Source organism: Carcharhinus amblyrhynchos, chromosome 17 (genome assembly GCF_965287045.1).
Source record: "Carcharhinus amblyrhynchos chromosome 17, sCarAmb.v2.hapA, whole genome shotgun sequence".
Taxonomy (NCBI): Eukaryota; Metazoa; Chordata; class Chondrichthyes; order Carcharhiniformes; family Carcharhinidae; genus Carcharhinus; species Carcharhinus amblyrhynchos.
The window spans coordinates 36,461,514-36,487,214 of record NC_137340.1 but is presented as its reverse complement, the minus strand read 5'-3'; the positions used below and the strand labels follow the sequence as shown (position 1 = coordinate 36,487,214).

At 40.7% G+C, this 25,701-nt stretch overlaps 1 protein-coding gene across 1 annotated transcript in view; it reads right to left on the bottom strand.

Annotated features, from left to right (window-relative positions):
- trub1 (TruB pseudouridine (psi) synthase family member 1) overlaps window positions 1–25,701 on the bottom strand; it is a 55,258-nt gene that overhangs the window by 17,650 nt on the left and 11,907 nt on the right. Inside the window, exons 4-5 of the mRNA XM_080205829.1 lie at window positions 3,553–3,634; window positions 1,082–1,154 (exon numbers count right to left, since the gene is read on the bottom strand). Of these exons, the coding sequence (XP_080061955.1) occupies window positions 1,082–1,154; window positions 3,553–3,634 (155 nt within the window). The remainder of the gene's footprint in view (window positions 1–1,081; window positions 1,155–3,552; window positions 3,635–25,701) is intronic.

The following is a 25,701-nucleotide window of genomic DNA, read 5'->3' as shown; positions in this document are numbered from 1 at the left end:
AAGGAAATTTGTTCTGAATAATCCATTGGATTGCTTGGCGATCTTTCGTTATGCTTTTGTGATTGGTTAGGATCTGGAAATGAGATGGCAGCGCAGTGCAAATAGAAATGTGGCTTTCAGAAGAGGATTGGATAAGCACCAGAGTGAAAATATTTGCACAGCCAGGGGCAGGGAATGGAGCTAGCTGATCTGCCCTCACAGAGGGTGGGCAAGACCATGATTAGCAAAATGATCATAGCACAGAAGGACCTATGATTTGGGACCCCAACACAAAGCCAAATGAGGATCATGAGCCTCAAATTCCAGAAGCTGAACCAGCTTGGTGATTTGGAGAGACACGGTCTAATAGCTGGCCCCATCCAAGCTCAGTAACCAATTAAGGATGGCAGCAGGCTTATGGTGCTGTTAGTCCAGAGAGCCACAAAATGGAAGTGCTCTCAGACAGGCAAACAGAAGCAATACATTTAGAATGGCAGAGGGGGGGGGGGGGGTTTGAATCTTGAATCCCTCCTGGGGGATATTGGTGCCATGAGGGGCAGTCTTTCCTGCTCATGGTCCTCTTTTTGGGTTCTGGATCTCTGGTCCTGAAATCCACCCATCCCCACATCCTCTCGAGCCCTCCTGACTGCTGCGGGAAGGCCATCTCTATGAAGCTGGTGGCCTTCCAAGCAGCAAAAAGCCACTCAGTCATTAACAAATGCTGGTGGCCCTTCTTAATAGTCTCAAATATGCTTTAATGATGTGAATTGGCGGCTACCTCCACGAGGCATGTAGCCAATCCACATGCACACCCACCTATGGGAAACCTCTTTGGTGATGAGACTGTCAGAGAGGCAACTTGACAGAGTCCCTTCTATTCCACGCCCACCCACCTCTGTTCCCACCACCAGGAAAAGGCAAAATGCAGATCTATGATTCTAACTGTTTGGGGAATTCTTAATATGCTGAACAATTAAAGACAAAAACGTTTCTTTAATTTATCGAAGTCGGAAGTAGGTCTGCAGATTTAGCAATGCAAAATATCCACAGCAATTATCCCCATCAGTTTCACATTGCCAAAAATGCATAAGTATTAACTTACAATGGAGGAGTCTGCATAATGTTTCCTGCAAATTTCTTCAGAGTATTTTCAAGATCATCCTTTGTTATGTGATCTAATTAATGGCAAAATAAAACACTCAAGTTCTTGCCTTCATGCCAAAAGGAAAGAGAAAAAGTATTATTTCAAAGACTATTTTTGTTCAAAATAGTCAAAGCAGTATCACTGTTGCAAAATGTTTTGGATGATACAATGATCCTTGCTTGCCATGTTCCAACATACACAAAACCCTTCTTCTTTCCTCCTACCTCTTCCCTAATGTCAAATATTTAGTAGATAGCATGCTGGGCTTTCATCTCTGGGTTGGAATCTAGCCTTCTTGATGTGATTAGAATCCTCTATCTTGATTTTGTTTTTTTTTAGTTGAAATGAATCTGGGTGGAGAAGGGTCTGTTTCTACTTGGCACAATACCTTAAATTTCGCTTTGAAAGAGCAAAGTGAGACTAGTCTGAGGCTTGCAAAAATTCAACTAGGAAGATTTTGGTTAAGCCACACTAAGTACTGAGAAATCCTTTCATCGATTTCACGAAGACACAGACAAGCTGTTTGAATGGGCTGACATGAGACAGATGAAATCTAATGCAACAAAGAATGAAGTGACACATTTTATCAAAAAGAACAGAGACAATGATAAATGGAACATTTTAAAAGGGGTGCAAAAAGGCAGGCCTGAGAATGCTTGTGCACACAGCTTTGAAGATGGCAGCACAGGCTATCAAAGCAGTTGGGATCCTGGACTTTGCAATGAAAAGCAAAGAAAATGAAGCTAAAGTATACAAAATAAGTTCAGCCCTAGGATGGGCACTTGTGTGGATAAACTGCAAAGCTGTGGTTGTTCTCCTTTGAGCAGAGAAGGAGAAGAGCGGATTTAATAAGAGTTGCTTAAAATCATGAAGAATTGACAGAGCGAATAGAGGAACTGCTTCCAATGGCTGAAGTGCCAACAGCCAGTTGGCACAGATCAATGGCAATCAACTAAGGTCAATCCTCAATATACAATGAAGTCAAGTGAGGGCATAGTGAGGCTTCAAATTAAAATAACCTGTCAGTACTCATTTGATTTAAACTTGCACATGAAAAGCTAAGGGTACCCAACACCATACAATCTACTACTTTCAGAGGAGAAATAATAACACTGGTACAGGACTAGTCATGTATGATTCTTACAGTTGATGACATTAAAAATGGTATTCAAGCCAATTTAAGTATCCTTGCAATTTCGTGATTTCAGGTGCAAAATTCCATTATGTCCTCTGTTCATACATTCTCTGTACCTTCCCAGGGGGGATAAAAAATCTCTAAAGGTTGCAGCTTCTTTCTCTGCAAATCTGAGCTGACAGACAGAAACATGCCTTCAGGAAGAGGGTGGCATAGAAGATTGACTTAAATACTGGGAATTGCTGAATAGTACTATTCTAACAGAATCAGCCTAGCAATCCTACTTGCAGTTGTCAATTCATGTTTGCCTTTGCTCCGAAATAGGCATGGATTGGAAGCACTTACCCATGAAACAATTGTGGAGGTTAAAGGTTTAACAAATATTTTGTCACCAGTAGCTGGAAACCAAACAAGAGGATGCCTCACTTCACAGTCATCACTTTTTGTGTAGACAAGTGAACAAAGTTCCACAAACAGCAATGAAATGAATGATCAATAAATTTTGGCAATGTTGATCGCGGAAAATTTCTGCTTCTTTGAAAACACGGATGTCTGTGTGGAGTTTGCACTTTCTCCTCACGGGTTTCCTCCGAGCACTCTGGTTTCCTCCCACAATTCAAAGATGTGTGGATTAGCCATGCTAAATTGACTCTGGTGTCAGGGGGATTAGCAGGGTAAATTTGTGGGGTTACAGGAATTAGGCCTGGATGGGATTGTGGTCGATACAGACTCAATTGGCTAATGGCCTCCTTCTGCACTGTAGAAATTCTATGAAACAGCTTTTATGGAGAGAGAATAGAGCCAACGTTTCAAGTCTAGATGATCCTTCGTTAGGGCTGCGCCCAGCCCTGACAAAGGGTCATCTAGACTCGAAACATAGCCTCTATTCTCACTCTACAGATGCTGTCAGACCTGAATTTCTACAGCATTTTCTGTGCATTTCAGATTCCAGCTTGCCTTTATAAGAGCTTTTATGTAGACTTGAACAAGCAAACATGGCTTCAGTTTAATGTTTTGCTGATCAGGCAACACAGCACTCACTCTGTAGCACTGAAGTGTCAGCCTAGGTTATTTACTCAGTTCAACTGGAATGAATCTTGAACCCACAGCCTCTACCTTAGAGGCGAGTACACTAACCCTGAGCCAAGATCTAATATTTTAAACATTGCAGCCAGTGCACTTCTGAATAGTTAATGCATCAAACCTATGACATTATAAAGTTTAAAAAGAGGAAATCATATTCTGTAGCAAATTTATCTGAGAATTACAATTTAGATTGCTGAAGCTTTCTTACCATACGACTGTTCTTCTGTCACTATACCTAGAGCATCAAATGTGTCTGTGGCCTTTCCAAGTTCCCCAACTGTTGTGTATTTCTGAAAATAAATTGGAACAATTAAATTCTAATAAGATTGCATCGTCAGATATAAGCCATAGGGCACGTTCAAGGAAAACCACTTTTATCGTTTGCGTAATTATGGTTTAGGTAGATATTGCTCCAAACATTTTCATCATCCATTCTCCTTTACAGTGCGTGTTTTTAATAATAACCGTTTGCTGATATGCAGTCTGGCTCAACAAGCAGGGAGATAGCAAATGAAAACATTAGCAGAATTAGATATTGAGCCTGGCTTGCTTGAATTTGACACAGATTATCGAACCCTCTTCTGCCGAAACTATCAGCTGATTTGTCAAACAAGTTAAAAAAAAACAAAGCTTGTGGTCAATTACACAAAAATGAAAACAGAATAAAATTGGTTCAGTGAATTACATATCAGTTGACTTCAATCACTGGTCTTAACATATAGAATCATTACTGTGCAGTATAATAAAATGAAAAGAAATTGCTATGATGTTTTGAATAATAATATTACGAATGCTCAAGGCAAAAAAACACATTTGAAAACATGCAATTCATTAATTTAAGTGACTTTTGTCCTGATTGCTATTGAATGTGAGACAAAAAGCTTTGACAGCATGTCTTTTTTCAGCAATAACATGCAATTTATTCATTGTTTTCTCTCAGCCTCCTGCTCACTTTATCTTGGACTTGACTGAGGGTGAATGGACATCCATGAACATTTTCCTCATTCTCAGCAAAGCTAGTAAGACTTGCAATGTGGTTCAAGGTGAATCCATGTCAATTTTCTGAGCTATTAGCCTGGCTCCTGCCTCCCTGAAAGATGCTGTGCCTGACGCAAGCAACTAGCAGCAAGCCACCTGCAAGGCCATATGTTAGTGAAAGCTAGTCAAACCACTGCCCCAGCAGTCACGCAGCATACTAACACTCTACCAGGGATTACCCACGGAAGATTAAATCAATATAGCAAAATTGTTCATTATACGGTATTAATAAATCAAAGATCTAATGAAGGTGAGAAACAGAATGCTATTACATTGTTACAAAATGGCCAATTTACACACATCTTCCTTTCCTAGATTATAATTTGTTGAGGTACCTCTGCCTACATAACCAATGGTGAACCATAATCATACACTTCTGTAATGAGTATCTTGACACACAAGGTAAAGCTTTGGAGTTCAAACACGGAATAATCAGTCCGCAAAGTGAAATAAATCATAAGAAGTCAAATTAAATTTTCAAATCACAACCTTCCAAAAATGAACTGAGAATATTCATATTACAGTGCAGTTATAGCCAATTCTCACCCTACCAATCTTGTCATGCAGCATAATTCAAGTGCAATATTACAATAACAGAACAGAATGGTAATTGTAGAAATTAAGATGTGGGATTAGAACCAAGCACATTTCTAAAGTCCAGAACCTCTTTCAGTAACTTCACTGCTAATGGTAGATAGCCAGAAAATTACACAATTTACAAAAAGGCTGACATGGAAGTCATCAACAGCTAAAGAATGTCATATTGAGGTTTAAAAGTGCAATACTATGACTGGCAGTTCATAGAATCTAACCATGCAGAGAAAGGCCATTTGACCCATCGAGTCTGCACCAACCACAATCCCACCCAGGCCCAATTCCATAACCCAATGCATTGACCCCAGTTAGTCCCCCCTGACACTAAGGGGCAATTTAGCGTGGCCAATCCACCTAACTGCATATCTTTGGACTGTGGGGAAAAAAACCCACGCCAACCAGGGAGAATGTGCAAGCTCCACACAGACAGTGACCCAAGCCAAGAATCAAACTTGGGTTGATTCCCAGTTTGGGTCACTGTCTGTGTGGAGTACAAACACAAGAATGTCATGGGGGACCCTGATAAAACACTGGTCCACTCAACTGCAGTAGTATGTCCACATTCTGAGTGCTTGAGGAAGGATGTGAAGGCATTGGACAGGGCGCAGAAAAGTTTTGAGAATGGTTCCAGGGATGAGACACATCAGTTGCATGGATAGATTGGAGAAGCTGAGGCTTTTCTCCTAGGCAAAGGTTGAGAGGTTAGAGATATTCAAAAATCATGTGGGGTCTGGACAGAGTAGATTGAGAAAAGCTACATTGATGGAAGGGTGGAGAAACACAAGACACCGATTTAAAGTGAATGGCAACAGAACAAAGGCAACTTAATGGAAAAACTATTTCTTTCGAGGGATTTAGATCTGGAATGCACTGCTCGAGTGTGATGGAAGAAAATTCAATCACAGCTTTCAGGGAATTGGATAATTATCTAAAAAAAATGAATTGCAGTATAATGGGGAAAGGATAGGGGAGTGGGACTTGCTGAGACGCTCTTGTAGGAAACTGTGTTATGATGTCAATTGATATTACTGCCAGACAAGTTGGATGCCAGGGTGGAGCCCAGCTTGATAGATTGCAACTTTTATTTTTTGTTCAGAAATATGGAGGGTGGCTAATGAACAGAGACACGTGAGTCTGTTGATGAACTTCTAAGAATAAAACATTAAACAAGAAAAAATGAACTACACTACACTGCTTCATCCCAACTTCTATTATAAATCTTCTATTACAGATTTGTAAGGATAACACAAGCTCTCTCTTATGCTCTTTTCAAAGTAAGCAGTCCATGTAAAACAATAGGTGAACTGTGGTCCAACACACCACACTCTGAAACCAAGTCATTGATGCCATCCAAAGCAATTTCTATGGATCTCCATCAACTTCCTCCAGGTGCTTGTCACATCAAGAACCAACTGGACTCACAGAAGCTCTGTGTTTTAATGTGGATTTCCAATTTCCAGTCACCTTGCAATTTCCTTCCAAACTATGCTTTTACTTGGACATCTTCAACAAAGAGCCACGTTCAGGTTTTTAATATCTTCTTCTGATGTTTCTCTGAGATCGCTATGTGCATCCTAGCTTCGCCTTCCACACTCAGCTACTCAACTGTACCAAGAATGCCACTGTCTCTCTGGGCCATAGTAAAGTGTTACGGACCTTCAGCTGTCCCCTTTGATCTTCAGGCTTCTCATAAGTCTAATGCTTTTAAATCTGCTTCTTGCAGCCTCTCTCTTTAAACTTGGAAGCCTTCCACTCTCCCTCACTCTCTATTTCACTTAACAGGACCTTTTCCAGATTCTGGTTTTTTTCGTTTGACTAAATCTTCTTCAAACCTTTCCCCAATCCTTGCTCCATCATAATGTGACTGCAGCACAGAAGGAAGACTTTCTGCCCTTTGTAACTATGCTGGTTGTTAGAAAATTGAGTTTCAAGTAAGCTGAATTTGTATCCCTGAATGTTAGATTAAGATACAGCTGCAAGTTTAATTTATATTTTTTATTTGTGGATTTAAAAATGGTGAAACCTAGTCTAGTTTAATTTTAGTGGAGACAGCATATTTGAAGCTGTTTACATACTTGCATTTTTAATGAGATTTTACCACTCTTGAAGGGAAGTTAAAGCAAACACGGGCCGAAAAAGAACTAGGCTGTTGCCTAGTAACAGGGAGGCCACTGAAGAATAGAAAGCAATTCAAGATTCAGTTGGTGATTATGCATTAAACTGAAGGGAGCAGCTTAAATCTTTAAGTGCACATACCAGCAGACTGCCTTGGAACCACATTCCCCCCAACTTGGGAGATCCAGGACTCACTCAACATTCACTGTTACTTTAACGTTAGAGCAATTTCTCAGATGCTCTTCTGGTGAGCAGAGTCGGTGGGTCAAATAGCCGCCTTCTGCACTGTAGGGGTTATGTGGTTCTATGGCAATCTGCTGGTATGTTCAGTTAGATTTAGGCTGCTTCCTTCACTTTAGTGCATAACCACTGAATGAACCTTGGATTGCTTTCTGTTCTCCAGTGGCCTCCCTGTTATTAGGCAAAAGCCTAGTTCTTTTTTGGCCCGTGTTTGCTTTACCTTCCCTTCAAGAGTGGCAAAATCTTATTAAAAAATCATAAACCGCTTCAAATATGCTGTCTCCACTAAAATTAAACTAAACCCAGGAATAAAAAATATAAATTAAACTTAAAGCTCTATCTTAGATCTAACATTCATAGATACAAGTACAGATTACTTGAAACTCTATTTCCTAACAATCAGCATAGCCACAAAGGGCAGAAAGGTTTCCTTCTGTGCTGCAGTCATATTATGATTCTATAATTAAGCAAGCTTGAGGCATTGTATGACCTACTCCTGTTTCTATTTATGTTCTTAATCATGTCACATTGTTCATATAGTACATTAGCTGGTCACCAAAAACATGTGACAAACTTTTAACTATTGGGCAAACAAAGCAAGAAAATAGCCTACTTAACCTTTCCCTGATCAAACTACCCAACACAAACATGCCTCCCAACAATAATGTTGGTAGGCGGTACCACCACAAGTTATTATGAAGACAAAGATTCATCTCCAGAGTGGGGACAATATCTATTGTGTACTCTGGCACAATCAATCAGTGCTATTTAGGACATAGTAAAGACTGATCAGAGTCAAAATCTGGGCGTCCATGAGGAACTACTGGCATCAGTAGAAGTAAATACCATAACATATAATCACATGGACCAACATATCTCTCTCTACTTCATCAAGATAGGAGGCCAACACTAGTTTAATAGAGAACACAGAAGGACGTACACCAGGTATGTGTTGAAATTATAGAATCTACAACGTAGGGCTATCAACACAATAAATACCAAAAACAACAGGCTACAGAATGAAGACTCTCCCTGGCTACCAAACAAATGTTGCCCTTTCACATGCAGTTAAGGTTGATGGGGAGCAACTAAAAAACCAATAGAGTCCATGAACAACTTCAACCAATGGTGGAACCCTGTATACAACCCAGTATATGACTGCAAGTTTCTTCAGCCAGAATTGTCAAGTGGATGAGCTGACTTAGCCTCCAACTTATCCACGGTCACAGGTACCAATTAAAACCAATTTGATCACTTTTCACGACATTAGGCTGTGGAGCGCATTTGATTCAGTGAAGGCTACAGGGCTCTAACAACATCCAAGATATGTTGAAGATCAATGCATCAGAACTACAGTTTCTGCAGATTGTGCCTAAGCGGACTTTAGAAGAATAAGTGATTTTACTGAAACATAAGATTCTGAGGGGACTTGACAAGGTAGATGTTGAGGGGACATTTTCCCTCATGTGAAAATCTAGAGCCAGGGACACAGTTTCAATAAGGAGTCTCCCATTTAAGATGGAGATGAACGGAATTTCTTCACTCACACGGTTGTTAATTTTTCGGAGTCTCTACCCGAGAGAGCAGAGGAGGCTTTGTCATTGAATGTGTTCCCATGACTGTATCAGACAATTTTTGGCCACATCAGCTAGATCTTTACTGAATGGCAAAGCAGGCTTGAAAGAATTAGGTCTACTCCTGCTCCACTAATCTAGTTGCGCCAATATAGCTACAATACTGATACCGACCCAAAAATGTAGAAAATTGACCAGGGTTTTGTCTATCGTGTAAAAGTGAGGAAAACTTGAACCAGCAATTACTGCCCAATCATGAGAAAATGATGAGTCTTCAATCAAACCACCAAGTGATATCTACTTATCAATAACCTGTTCATCAGGAACATTCAGCAAAATTCATTTGGTTCTAGTATAAAGGAAGAGGCTAGGTGTTCTGTGATGAGTGACTCACTTCCAGACTCACCAATGCCTCTCTACCATCTTCGTTCAAGACAAGGACATGGTGTAAAGCTCATCATTCACCTGCAAGAGAAGTATCATAATAACATTCGCAAAACTTTACACCACACAAGATAAACTATTTAGTTGATATATTCTCATGTCAAGGGAGGAAGAGGGAGAGCTAGACTATTTGGAGTGCAGAAAAAGTTAACCTGGAAACAGGAGTAGGCTGTTTAGTTCCTCGAGCCTGCTCTACCATTCAATTAGATCAAGGCTTCAGATCTCAAATCTATTTGCCCTCCCTTTCTCCATTTGCCTTGATATCCTTGCCCAACAGAATTTGCCAATCCGACTCTAACATCCGCAGCTTTTTTGTGCACAGAATTCTAGATGACTTATATTGTGAAAAAGTGGTCCTGGATTTTTCTTCTAAATGATTTTTCTCTCATTTTTCCTTCTAACTTTAAGATTGTGTCTGCTTTATGTCGATTTCTCTTCCCTCTTCCCGGCCCACCAAGGAAAAAGCTTCTTTGCATTTATCCTATTGTAACCTTTTAATATTTTAGACCTTTGATCAGATTATCCCTCAATCTTCAACACACAACAGAATGTACATTTATGCAATCCACCCTCGTAATTTAGTTCTTTAAACCCGGAAAATCTGCACAGCATCCCCTACACGGCCAGTATATTCTCCTTGACATACAGTGCCAGAAGTGAATGCCATGCTCCAGATGGGATCTGGCCAAAGCTCATTTCAAGTGAAGCGTAACTTCCTCTCTTTTATAAAATCCATTTAACAAACCACACTATTCCGCTCTGACTTGTCACATCTCAATCAAGATTCACCCATCTTGTCAACTGCACGAGTGCTCTTGGGACAGAAAGTCAGCTGGTACCTATAAAGGCTGACTGACCCACAATGCCAGTTTTATGCCCAGGTGGAAATCTGAAAATCCAGACAATTGTATTTTGCGGAGCATACACTTTCATTATAAACCTTCCTAATTATAGTTGCAGTTTTTGTTTAGTAAATTCATGGGATTTGGGCGTCACTGGCAAGGTAAATATTTACTATGCAACTCTAATTACCTGTTAATTTAGCCAATTCTTATAATGTTAAAGCCAAAGTTAAATGTACTTCTTCAACTGGTGCTTTTTAGTTCTAAATCAAAATCCAGGTTAAATAATTTGCTTACATTTATATTATCCATACTTCTAATTGCAAAAATATATACTGAATATTCATACTGATTAATCATTAAATTTGAATAAAATATGTACAAAAGATCTTTTAAAAGCTATGATCAGAAACTGAGTGAATTTTCTGGAGAGGTGGCTAAATGTACTTACCAAACAAGCACTTTCACAAACAGGACAAATCTGCTAACAATAATGGACATCTAGGAACACATGTAATCCAGTGTAGACTACTGCAATGGACCAGTCAAGCATAGTTTCTTTCATCCAACAATAAGGTCAGATAGAATATATCGATCAAATCTGTTCAAACCCAAGTCAGTAGCTCAGAAATTCTCTCAGTTTAATAAATTTAAATTACACAAATTATTAAATGCAAGATGCTGGATTTGAGTCTTTCTAAGCTTCTCCCAGGCAATCTGTAAATCTAATTGCATGTACGGTATCATCAATATAAAATGAAGCTCATTAGGCAGTTTTACATTTCCTATTCAATTTAGCTGCATACTGATCAGCTTTCAAAGCTTATATGCATGAATAACAGAGCCTTAATGTGTTTCACTTAGATGGATGATTTTTGGATACATTATTGGGCTAATACAGTAAGTAAATTTTGTATCAATTCCCAAGTTGTTCTGCATTAAATAACCATTACAATTCACTTTTGAATATTAGATGCACAGGAAATCTGAGCTAGTAAAAAAGATAAGAAGAACAGGGATCTCACAAAATCTTAGTGGTTGCTGGAATCCCCAAAAGGCTAAAAAAAGTGCAAAGCTGTCACCTGTCATGTCAGCGATCCAATTTATGAATTAATGTATTTGCAATGCTGCGGCAGATTTTGCCAATCTGATTCATTCTGGAAAAGCAAGACAAACAGCAATATTTACAGGGATTTTGAGTCATCACCCAGGAAACACAAGCAAATTATTTGGGACTGGATATGCAGGGTGTTTGTTCTCCTTTATTAAATAGCAAATTGGCAAACCCTACCTAACATGTGCATGGGTGTTTTCTGCAACAACTGCACTCCACAACATAGGAATTTGGAGCAGGAGGAGGCAAATTGAGCCCTTCAAACCTGCTCCGCTGTTCAACTAGGTCATGGCTGATCTCTCCCTAATCTCAAATCCATCTCCCCACTCTGTTCCCATATCTCTTTATTAGAAATATATCTATCTCCTCCTTGAGACCAATGATTCAGACTCCACTGCGCTGTGGGGCAGCAAGTTCCATAAATTCACCACCATCTACAAATAGTTCCTTCTCATTTCAGTTTTAAATCAACCTCTCAACCTATATCTGTGGCTTCTTCTCTTAGGTTGTTCCGTATGTGGAAACATTTGGTCTACATTTACTTTATCAATCCCTTTTAAAATTTTATATACCTTGCTCAGATTCCCTCTTGTCCTTCTAAACTCTAGGGAGTATAGAGTTTTGTTTTGTGTTTATTCCAATTCAATCCAACCAAGTCCAATTCAGAGTCTCAACAAGTTGAGACATTCCCGATCCAAGCTGACAAGACCGAGGTTTAACATCATACGAGGCAACACACCTCCTGTCTTGGGCTTGATCTACATGATCCAAGCCAATTGAGATAGGCATAACTCCTCCTCCAAGGCTTGATCTGATTTGCATCTTAGCCAAAAGGCCAAGATGCCACTTTTAAAAATTGCTTCAAACGAAACTAAAATGTAACCTGACTTCAACTAAGCACAGAACGTCGATACTTGATCTTAGCCAACTCAAACCGTTTAATCTCTGCTCATATACTGTCACAGGTAGGGATCTCACCAATCCGGCCTCCAACGGCCCTTGCACTAATTATGTCAGTTTTGTGCATTAGGGAACAATCACGACAGAAATGGAACCCCGCATGCAGAGAATGCCACTTTCCTAACAGTAACTGATTGTCACTAGGAAAGTTGCAATTCTTAAAAAATTGCTATTTGAAACATGTTCTGTAGCCCTTTTCACTACAACAATGGGTGCCAAGATATAGTGAGGAAAGATTTGGGAAGGGTCGGGACGTGAGACTGGCAGACAGAAAATCCACCTCAGCACTAATAAGAAATCTGACCATGTTGCCAAAAAAGATATAAAATACCACAAAAGGTTTTAATCTACATTATTGCAATAATCCCCCAAGGTGGGAAAATAAAAGTCAACAGAATGTGCAGTCCTCCTAGTCATGGGTCATAATCCAAGCCGAGAACAGATGGTGGGTGAGTGTATTGGGAGGAGAACGGTTAAGGAAGAGAGAATAGGCACAAAGCACAAACTTGCAAATTTAATTAGAAGGCACATAAATGTTGCACTACCTTTGAATATTTATGAACTATATTTCCCAGTTTAATAGATATATTGTGCAATATCCTAATTTTCTTAATTGATGTTCAGTCGTATGCAGACAACAGGGGTAAGAGAAAGAACAGATCGCTTTACTTATAAACACAGGAACTGAAATGCTGTCCAACCGTACACATTTCATAAGTTTCAAAATTATGTTTCCTCCCTATTTGAAGTTCCTGGCATAAAACCAGTCAAAATCTTTTGACAAACATTTTGGTCATCTCTTGACTTATTAATTAACCTCAATTACAATATTTCCAACATTAAAAAACTACAGGGTCTGACTTCAAAGAGAAATAAAGTGCAATGGCCGAGGTTTAACATCATACGGGCAACACAAATATGATGCTAGATTTGAACCTAGGTCTCTGTGTTAACCCCCACAAGGCCTATGGGGAACTGACTGATCTCCCTGTGGGACTCGTTCAGTATAAGTTTCCTGTTAATAGACAGCAATCCGCCCAGCTGGAAACCATTACTTTCATATACAGGCCCAGGACTGGGTCGACTGAACTTTAGTCCCAGACAGAGACTAATGTGTGTGTACACTACATAGTGGTTTTACTTTGTATTCTGTAATAAACTATGTTTCTTTCCAGTCAGGCTTCCTGGACAGTCTTGCCTTTCAATGAAGCTGGTAAGACAGTGATGGGAAGATATTTAAAATGCTGCTGCTTGAGAAACTGGAAACTTATGATTCGGGTGTGGAGGATTGGCCCCAGTATGACAAAAGAATGAGATTTTTTTTCCGAGCAAACGGCATAGAGGAGGTCAACTGTCAAAACATCATCCTCCTGAATGCTTGTGGGGCCCTGATTTTCAGCATCATAAAATGTTTAACCGACCTGGCAGCCCTGGATTCAAAATATTTTGACAAATTGGTAAATATGCTTGCAGACCAACTGGACCCTAAACCATCTGTTGTATTGCTACGCACAGTAAAAAGTCTGACAACACCAGGTTTTAGTCCAACCGATTTATTTGATCATAAACTCACAAGCTTTCGAGAGGACTGCCTCTTCGTCAGGTGAATGGAGAGTTCTGGCCTCGGACAGAACATATAAAGCACAGACAGTTTAGAGATTACTGTCTGTGCTTTATATGCTCTGTTCGAGGCCAGAACTCTCCATTCACCTGACGAAGAGGCAGTCCCCTCGAAAGCTTGTGAGTTTACTATCAAATAAATCAGTTGGACTAAAACCTGGTGTTGTCAGACTTTTTACTGTGTTTACCCCAGTCCAACGCCGGCACATCCACATCATGACTACTATCGACACCGTATTGCCACGCTACAGATTTAACATGGCAAAGAGACTTACTTCCTGGGGAACTGAATTCTTGATGAGAATGCAGAAATTGGTGGAACGCTGGCTATAGGTCAGCACTTCTGCAAATGTTAAGGGATCGTTTACTATTAATAAATAATATTGGAACCCAAAAGAAGCTACTGACCAAACCAACTCCAGACTTCAAGAAAACCATAGAATTAGTCCTCTCCTGCAAAAACTCAGAAAAAGAGGCCCAGGAGTTTCCGGAGAAAATAGATGACAACCCCCATACTGCAGAATCATTCAAGGCAGAAGAGGCCCTTCAGCCCATCGAGTTTGCACCAACACATTACAAACACCTGAATCCCATCTGCCCGCACTTGCCTCATAGTCCTGAGTGTTGTGATGTGTCAAGTGCTCATCCAGATACTTTCTAAAGGTTCCATTGCTCTCCCAGGCAGTGCATTCCAGACCATCACCACCCTCTAGATAAAAAGTTTTTCCTCAAGATTGGGCCTCTTGAACTGTAGTCCCAAACTGCGACCAGTGCGTTTTACTTTGCATTCTAGAATAAACAATGCTCCTTTCCAGTCGGGCTTCCTGAGTCATTACAGTCCTGATGTGGGAATGCCAGCGTTGGACTGGCGTAAACACAGTAAAAAGTCTGACAACACCAGGTTTTAGTCCAACCGATTTATTTGATAATACTCACAAGCTTTCGAGGGGACTGCCTCTTCGTCAGGTGAATGGAGAGTTCTGGCCTCAGACAGAGCATATAAAGCACAGACAGTTTAGAGATTACTGATTAAAATGCGAATCCTCACACCTAACCTGCTGTTCAAGACCTGAAGTGGCTGACAATGTGAGTGGAAGGAGCACTGATCACAGGTTACAGAGATGTGTATTGTCTCCAGACAGTACAGTAAGTGAGGTTTTGCAAACCCAGGCAAGTCACGGGGGTTACAGATAGTGCGACATGAACCCAAGATCCCTGTTGAGACCGTCCTCATGTGTGCGGAACTTGGCTATCAGTCTCTGTTCAGCGACTCTGCGCTGTCGTGTGTCGTGATGACACCAAGATTGGGGGAACGGCAAATTGTGCGGAGGGTGTGGAGAGTCTGCAGAAGGATCTAGATAGGCTGGGCGAATGGGCCAGGAAATGGCAAATGGAATTTAATGTTGGCAAGTGTGAGGTGGTCCACTTTGGTAGGAAGAATGGTAGGAAGGATTATTACTTACGTGGCGAAAAACTGCAGCAGGCGACGGTGCGGAGGGACCTAGGGGTCCTTGTGCATGAGGCGCAAAAACCCAGCTTGCAGGTGCAGCAGGTGGTCAGGAAGGCGAATGGGATGCTGGCCTTCATAGCGAGGGGGATTGAATATAAAAGTAGGGAGGTCTTGCTGCAGCTGTATAGGGCATTGGTGAGGCCGCAGCTGGACTACTGTGTGCAGTTTTGGGCGCCGCACCTGCGCAAAGATATTTTGGCCTTGGAGGGAGTGCAGAGGAGGTTTACTAGGCTGATACCAGAGTTGAGGGGGTTGAGCTATGAGGAGAGGCTGACTAAATTAGGCTTGTACTCGTTAGAGTTTAGAAGAATGAGGGGAGATCTCATTGAGACGTATAAGATGATGAATGGGATGGATAGGATAGAGGTGGAGAGACTCTTCCCGCTCAAAAAAGACAGTAGGACTAGGGGGCACAGCCTCAAGATAAAGGGGGGGTGGTTTAGAACAGAGTTGAGGAGGAACTTCTTCACTCAAAGGGTGGTGAATCTCTGGAATTCTCTGCCCGTTGAAGTGGTGGAGGCTGCCTCGCTAAATATTTTTAAGATGCGGGTTGATGGGTTTTTGATGAGAGGGGATTAAGGGTTATGGGGAGAGGGCGGGAAAGTGGAACTGAGCCACGACAGATCAGCCATGATCTTATTGAATGGCGGGGCAGGCTCGAAGGGCTAGATGGCCTACTCCTGCTCCTATTTCTTATGTTCTTATGTGAAGGCTGCCTTGGAGAATGCTTACCCGAAGGTCAGAGGCTGAATGCCCGTGACCACTGAAGTGTTCGCCAACAGGAAGGGAACAGTCTTGCCTGGTGATTGTCGAGCGATGTTCATTCATCCGTTGTCATAGCGTCTGCATGGTCTCCCCAATGTACCATGCTTCGGGACATCCTTTCTTGCAACGTATCAGGTAGACAATGTTGGCCGAGTTGCAAGAGTATTTACCATGTACCTGGTGGATGGTATTCTCACGTGTGATGATGGTATCCATGTCGATGATCCGGCATGTCTTGCAGAGGTTGCTGTGGCAGGGTTGTGTGGAATTGTGGTCACTGTTCTCCTGAAGACTGGGTAGTTTGCTGCAAACAATGGTCTGTTTGAGGTTGTGTGGTTGTCTGAAGGCAAGAAGTGGGGGTGTGGGGATAGCCCTGGCGAGATGTTCGTCTTCATCAATGATATGTTGAAGACTCCGGAGAAGATGTCGTAGCTTCTCTGCTCCGGGGAAGTACTGGACGACAAAGGGTACTCTGTCCACTGTGTCCCGTGTTTGCCTTCTAAGGAGATGGGTGCGGTTTTTACGACATCTTCTCCGGAGTCTTCAACATATCATTGACGAAGACGAACATCTCGCCAGGGCTATCCCCACACCCCCACTTCTTGCCTTCAGACAACCACACAACCTCAAACAGACCATTGTTTGCAGCAAACTACCCAGTCTTCAGGAGAACAGTGACCACAATTCCACACAACCCTGCCACAGCAACCTCTGCAAGACATGCCGGATCATCAACATGGATACCATCATCACACGTGAGAATACCATCCACCAGGTACATGGTAAATACTCTTGCAACTCGGCCAACATTGTCTACCTGATACGTTGCAAGAAAGGATGTCCCGAAGCATGGTACATTGGGGAGACCATGCAGACGCTACGACAACGGATGAATGAACATCGCTCGACAATCACCAGGCAAGACTGTTCCCTTCCTGTTGGTGAACACTTCAGTGGTCACGGGCATTCAGCCTCTGACCTTCGGGTAAGCATTCTCCAAGGCGGCCTTCACGACACACGACAGCGCAGAGTCGCTGAACAGAGACTGATAGCCAAGTTCCGCACACGAGGACAGTCTCAACAGGGATCTTGGGTTCATGTCGCACTATCTGTAACCCCCGTGACTTGCCTGGGTTTGCAAAACCTCACTTACTGTACTGTCTGGAGACAATACACATCTCTGTAACCTGTGATCAGTGCTCCTTCCACTCACATTGTCAGCCACTTCAGGTCTTGAACAGCAGGTTAGGTGTAAGGATTCGCATTTTAATCAGTAATCTCTAAACTGTCTGTGCTTTATATGCTCTGTCTGAGGCCAGAACTCTCCATTCACCTGACGAAGAGGCAGTCCCCTCGAAAGCTTGTGAGTATTATCAAATAAATCGGTTGGACTAAAACCTGGTGTTGTCAGACTTTTTACTGTCATTACAGTCCCACAGAGGAAAAGACAACGCCAAGCCGTCTACCTCATCGGAAATTTTCTAACTGAGCTCTCTCAAAACAGAATGCGACTGTTTGAACACCTCGCCTCAATGCTGCTCCACAGAAATTACCCGTTACGAGCCTTGAAGTCAGCAAGCCCATTCTCAGCAAGTATAGCCAGCAAATATTAGATTTTGATGGGAAAATCTGAACAAAAATTCACTTTTTATTACTTAGAGGTGGCTTGAAGGAAGAAGTTAATGAACAAAAAAGTGGAAATGATGTAATTTTTATTTACTTAACATAAAAAGATAACAGTTGGTATGTCAAAGCTGAAAAGAGCTTTTACTGCTCAGTCAGATCAGCATATCTCATTTCCACAGGTCACTGATTCTTTCCTCACCCAGGGCAGAAATCATGGTGCAATTTCCTTGGAAGAATTAATACAGGAACACATGATTGCGACAATATTCGCTCTTGGCCAAAACAAATCAACTATGTTGGATGCAGTGGGAGAATTGGAGCAAAGGTAGTCCTTAGTAGTTAATGAATGCAATTTTCCATTTATAGATACATATGTAGCCGTCTAGACAAAATAAAACCTGCAGCAGCAATATTCTAGTAACCCAACAGTTACAAAATCAAAGGTGTATTTTATGCTCAACCCCTGCTAGGATGCAGACCATTAAGATTTAAGTGTTATTAATGGATTCTGCATTTCAGGCAGTCCAAAAATAGCAGTAACTAAAATAAAAACAAAAGCTCAGCAGGTCAGGCAGTATCTATGCAGACTTCTTCTGGGGCAGCACGGTGGCACAGTGGTTAACAATGAAGCCTCTACGCCAGGGACCCGGGTTTGATTCCAGCCTCAGGTCATTGTCTGTGAGGAGTTTGCATGTTCTCCCCACGTCTGTGTGGGTTTCCTCTGGGTGCTCTGGTTTCCTCCCACAGTCCAAAGATCTGCGGTTTAGTTTGATTGGCCATGCTAAAACTAACTCTAGTGTCAGGGATTAGTAGGTTAAATATGAGGGGTTGAGGGAATAGGGCCTGGGTGGGACAGTGGGCTAAATGGGTGGTGGCAGACATGATGGGCCGAATGGCCTCCTTCTGCACTGTAGGGATTCTGATTCTATGAGCATCGAAGAATCTGTTTTTAGCCAGCGCATATGCAGGAGGTGAGGATTCACTGCGACTTGGAATTGAAGACAAAGATTAGTTAGGTCTTATGAAAATATACAAGTTTCTAAATAATTATCACATATTTCCCAACACACTTAGGTGACCTTCATGGCACACCAGCATGCTGTGGCATACCAATAGGGAATCACTGCAATAGAGCACAGGATCCATCCATTGGCATCAATGGATGAAAGGTATCCCTAAATTAGCAAAAAGCACCTTCTTTCACAAAATTAGATGTTAAAGAGCTGCTTTTGGACAAAGAATCCACACTAACTACTTTTATCATACTATTTGGTTTTCATTGTTTTAACAGGTTACCAATCAGAATTATTTCTGCACCACATATATTCCAAACAACAATGTTTCTGATCCTGGAAGGGACATACGGACCACATTCTCACGCACAGCTCATCGAGGGAAGACCATGACTGTCAAGTGGGAGCAATTTTCAAATTTCTAAGGAAGCACGCTTGACATTAAAACGACAAAAGTACATTTGCAAAGCTGATAATAAAATTCTTGGGCCACATTGTGCAAACTTCAGGAACTGTGGCCAAGCGGCGTGACAACAAGATTATCAGAGAGCTCCCATAATCTAAAAACATCACAGAATTACAAAGGTTTCTCAGGATTGATCAATCAAATAGGTTTCTATCAAAGCTGATGGAAATGAGTAAGCTGTTATAACAGCTGCTGAGGCAATCGTGGTGTCAGAATTTGGACCAGCCAAATGTTTTTGACAAGATCAAAAATCTTGCAATTGCACCAGAAATAGCACTGCATTGTGATTCAGAATTACCAACAACTATATCAGTGGACACATCATCTACAGGTTTGGGCGCAGTGTTGTTTCAAGTTCAAAAAGATAGGCAAAGATAATCAGTTGACCCATTTATTCTACCTCAAGGATTCTCATGGATACAGAGAAAAGGTATGCAAGCATTGAGAAGATGCATCAGCAGCCACATAGGCCTGAGAGAAGTTTTCTGATTTGTCATGGGATTAAAATTGAAATCATCTATAAATCTTTGATTACTCTTCTTAATCTAAAGGAAATTACAAAAATGCCACCTAGCATTCAACGATTTAGACAGAGTTGTGGGATATGTTCAGTTAACAAGTACATTCAAGGGAAATACCGGAATCATTATCAAGAACATCAGTGAAGGGAGTCAAACTAGAAGGTTTAAAATTTTACTGAGGAAGTGGTAAATATTCTTTGCTCCCTACTAAATACTTACCAGCTACAGAAGAGGTTACAAAACACAAAGGTCGATGATGCATCCAAATAAAAGTGTATTGCCTGAATGGATGGCCAAATTACACTCGTAACAAAACCCAGTACTTCAAACAGAGAAAACACCTAACGATCATTGATCTAAGCTAAGCCTAGTTTTAATAACAAGTCAATCATCCGTGAAGCACTTCCAATTTGCAATTCTCCAGAAAATCCATCAAGTCATTTGGGAATAGGGAATGTTGAGCAAGGGCCCAGCAGTAATGCCACTGAAATTTCATTCCATGGAAAAGCACACCTGCTGGGAACCGCTGCAGAGCACATGATCCACACAATGGCATCAGTGAATGAAAGTTTCCGAGAAGAGTCACACAGACTCAAAATGTTAACTTTTATTTCTCTCCGCATATGTGTTGCCAGACCTGAATTTTTCCAGCATTGTGTTATTTCAGATTACCAACATCCACGATATTTTGCGTTATATTAACAGTAACTAGTCAAGTTGTGAAATGGATTAAAACTCAAAATATACTCTAAGTTACAATTGACTAAAATGAGGATTCATCTCTTAAAGGACCGAACAATGCACGGACCAGAATTGCACAGAGCAAGTGCAACCGGGGAATCAGTCAGCAGCAAGCCGAACAACTGAACTTTGGTTTTGGAATTCAACTTAGTGGCCAAGATGAACTAACGAATAATAATTGAATTGGTTGCTGTATAGGACCCAGAGGGTTTTTAACTAAGTAGATCGCCTTCATCTAAAATTATTCCCTAAAACGTACCGATCAGAAATCTAAAATATTAGAACTCAAATTATGAAAAGTCAAAATGGAGAAATCAAAGTCAGATGATGCCACTTTCACCCCTCACGTGCCACCTTCTCAGCACACAGTAGCAACTCCTCCGTTGATTTTCACAATGGAATACAATGGCCATTGTGCAATACAACAAAAGCAGTCCATCTGCAATCCACAAAGTGCAGGCCATCTTGAGAACAACTGCATCCAAATATATGTTTTTACATGATAAACCCCATGAATCTCAAGTACATACGTACTTCAGCCAATTAATTGTTTTTGAAGTTGTCGGCATTTACCATGCAAGGAAACATAACAGCCGATTTGCAACACAAGATTTGGGAATCAGCGAATTATAAGTCCTGTTTGAACATTTGTGCTTGATTCAAAGGCGGCAGGGAGCTCAGGGACAAGCCCACCCATGTGCAAGCTATGAGACATACCATGCAGGGACTGTTGGCATGAGTTAAAATAATTGGATTTTAAAAATCTGATTTCAATATCCATCAATTTTTAAACTATCATTGCTTGGTCACATACCATTTAATAACACAGCAGCATATCATTGATGTCTTGACTAGCATCACATTGTTTATCGTCAGCATGTGTTTTACAGTACTGCAGGTTCCCATCATTTAAGAATTGCGCAATAATAAACCAGCCAGCTGAACTGACTCCAGTTGTATAAAGCAATTATTTAGAGATACCAGGAACAATTTGCTATTAATTTTCCCAGAAAGATTCGAAAGAAACTCTGTACGAAAACTGTATACAACTGAAGATGATGTGGGATCATCTTCTAAGACTGGTGCTAATATGAATTTACTAGGCTTGAAATAACTTTGCTCCATTTAACTGCAGCAAATCTGGTACCGTTGAGTATCCAGACTGAGCACTAATGATAAAATTTTTCAGTGAAAAAAATTCCAAAATATACAAATAGAACATAGAACAGTACAGGCCCTTCGGCCCTCAATGTTGTGCTGAGCTATGTCCAAACCCATGAACAAGCTATCCCACTCCCTATCATTCTGGTGTTCTCCATGTGCCTATCCAATAACTGCTTGAAAGTTCCTAAAGTGTCCGACTCCACTATCACAGCAGGCAGTGCATTCCACATCCCAATCACACGCTGCGTACACAATCTACCTCGGTCATCCCTCCTTTATCTCTCACCATGAATCTTATAGTTATGTCCCCAGGTAACAGCTACATCCATCCAAGGAAATAGACTCTGAAGGAATGCAAATTTAAACATGAAGCACTGAGATGTACCAACTAGGAAAATGGTGAGACTACATCATAAGATTCAAGTGCAAGGCTCAATGACCTGAATAAAACTCAAATGCTAACTTTCATAGGTTAATTACTAAATCTATTTGAAAATTACTGATGGTGAACATAAACAGATTCAAATGTATTAAAAATGGCAGCTACCCAAGGATACTGCTTTGATATTGTATTTTTTCCCCATTTCAGCTTCTCTTGATTTCTATTTTGAACTGTATTTAACAGAAGCTGGAATTTCAACCATCAGGTAACTATGAATAGTTTCCAGACAAGTCATTAATTTAAAAAAATCATTCATCTTTTATTTGATGTAAAGCAGCCTAACAAAAAGGCTGGCATCAAACAATTTTGAAAGACCAATGTAGAATCTCGCAGTATATTCACAACCATTTAATAGAAAAAATATTTAATCTATATAAAATATATGCAGAAAGGGACATAGGACTTACGAAAAGGCCATTCAAGTTTCATGATTATGGAGTTGCACTCATCCAAGCAAGTGCAAAGTATTCCATGACACTCTTGCCCTGTATCATGTAGACAGTGGATAGGCTTTGGAGGATGAGGAGGTGCTGAGTAACTTGTCAGAGAAAATGCCATCTTCTGACCTGATCTGGTAACCACAGTATTTATGGCTAGTCTAGCACTAAAATACTAAATTTGTAAGAAGAAAATTTTCTGGGTCATAGTTATGGATTTTGTGCCTGATCCAATGACAATATTTCTATTTTCTTTTGGTCAACTTACATCATAAAGGGAGCTACATTTAAAGTCTCTCTTCTCCCCCAATATGCTGCAGTACCACCTCCTAGCACTTTGGAAAAGAAAATGTATAGAGAAATCAAAATTCTAACAGTGGTGATGGTGATGTGGTCAGTGCTATATTTTGCTTTCAAAAGCCACCTAAAAGGCAAATCTTCCTCTGTATGTCTCCAAACTCTGAAGTTACTGTGGCACATTGTAGTGGCTCAATCTGATACTGCTTCATTATTTCTAACTCAGCACACACGATGCATTAAATCCCATTTGTACTAAATGCATTTACTTCAGGGCAGAGAAGCCCATTTATGTTGCATTCCCTTAACAGGACACTCCCTCAATTGCAGTCTTTTATCATGGTTCAGCGGTTAATGCTGAGACAACTATCAGTTAGATTTATGGACAGGCAATGCCAACAACAAAGATTAATAATGGCTTGATACATTTGTCCTCTAACCCCCTCTACAGACAAGGGTTCAATTTGAAATGGAGTATGGAAAGACATTGATTATATCAGCACAAAACCAAGATACAGTAGCCTGAGGGCCGCGGAATAAATGTTGGCCTTTATGTCTCAAGTTTTGACCTTTCAGCAAAGCTCTGTAGCAGTTTTTTCAAAAACATCCAAAAATTACAAAACACATTAACTCTAAGTATAGAATTTCTGTCATGGATCAAAAAAACCCCAACAGCTATACTGTATATTTTGAAGATCAATTCCTAGGAGATGCACACATTTCTTAACATTATGCCACCTTGACGCATGCTATAATCAGAATGATTTATTTTGCTGAAATTTTCAGATACAGGTACTGTATATATTTCCATACAAGAGACACTGCCTGCATACCACCACCCCACTTTCACTTTTGGAATAGTGATGTCAATTTATTTTTTCCCACTATTTTCACCATTGAAAAGTTTGAAGGTAGGGGCTTCTCCTAACCAGAGATTCAAAGCTTTTCCCCCTTCCCCCATTCAGGGAGTTGCTCTATCAATCACTACACTCCTTCCAGCATTGCAAATTGAATTTCCCATGCTGCGGCATGCGGCAGGAGGCAGTGGTAGTGGAATGGGAGACCACTGCTGCAGGCGGCGAAATGAAATATATTAATCCAGTGGATGAGTACTCTGTACAAGGAGGAATGCTCCAGGTAGTCTTTCCTTCTCTGTCAACTATGCTTGCATTACAACAAAAAGAAATGCATTAGATTAGGCAATGTTTTAAAGGCTGCATTTGCTGACTAACTCAGTGCATTGTGAATAAGAGACAATCATTGCATATACGAATCATAACCACCCTGGCTCAAGGATGAAAAGATGATTCGTCAGGGACGTTTCTCCCTTTTTTCCCCTCTCAAAGCAAGTACAGCTGAAAAGGGGAAGATTATTAGAAGAATATTTTCTACGGAAAGTATCTACTACTTGAAACTACAGACAAGACAATCACCCCTAACGATGATCCATGACAGAAATTTTCTATCTCATATACAGGAATTCCATGCTTTGTTTATTAACAGAACTATCCGCGCCATGTATCCAAGTCCACACAGGAGGTATGGTGTCATGATCCCAGCTGATGTTATAACTGGATGGGAAGATCACAGAATGGAAATCTGACTCAAATGACCATAAGTTTTACTGTTTTTAATAAAACATGGAGGAACAGAATCATAGGACGACTGATTAGTTTTAACAAGAAAATATTTATTAAACACGAAAAGGTAGATTATTATACAATACTCCTTTACTCCTCCTTGACTTAATATTTACACAGATTTTAAAATGCACTTTGTAATTCATGTTAATCTTAAGTTACAATGGTCTCGTTAACACAAAGTACCTTTTAAACACACATGATAACTGTAAGACACACGGCTTTCTGAACCCAAATGAATGCCTGAGGATTTCACCTCAAACTCCACCCCACCTCCCTCCATTACTTTCTTATCCATTTCTCCATAGTGTGGCTTTTCTTCCAGCAAGGAAGAGAGAGATGTTCCCACTTTAACCTTTTAAAACCACTGCTTCCAGCAATTGAAAGAGCTACTTTCTCTGACCATCAAAGCAATCAAATTAGCCAAATTAAAACTGAAAGGCTTCTCTACCTTACCAGACCCCAGCGCTAGGCAACTACTGGTTTATTTACTCTTCACGGACAGACCTTTCCAAGCCCACGAAAATCACGGTTGGAGTCAAAGCCAACCCCCATACATACATATGTCCAGCACGAATTTAACTATAGGCTTTACTCTTCCAGGCGCAGAAACATTAAATGAAACCCACCTAAAACTAGACCTCATTTCTAATGTTTACCAATACAATTATAAATCCCTTAAAATTACCTGTATTTTACTAACAATAATCCTATTGAACTGCTAAGGCTCGGGTGTGGGGTGGTGAGGTGATGAGTAGCAAGGTAGAACCCCCAATGCTAAAACAAGTCATTCAATTTATGAACTGCCTGTACTAGCAAGGACTGTTGAACTGGTCAAAGGCAGAATGTTTCTAAAGTGGTTCAGAGAAAAAGTATACTTTTACAGTATGCAGTTTCAAAATTAAAATAGAAAAAGGATAAGCTTTTCAGTGGTTATGGTCAAACTGTAGCTGATAAAAATCAAAATTATTTAAAGTTGATCTCTGAGTGGCAGCACCACTTACATTGATACCAACTTGATTGGGTCAGCACCCCAATGGAATTCTATCCAATGCTTTGGGAAGAGTATGTCAGTGCAGCCTCACCATTAATATTGAAGTGCTTTCTGACAGATAATTTTAGGGCAACAAAGACTGAAGGCAATTCTGCCCACTTACAAAAGAACGCACAGAACACAGAACGAGATAGTGTAGT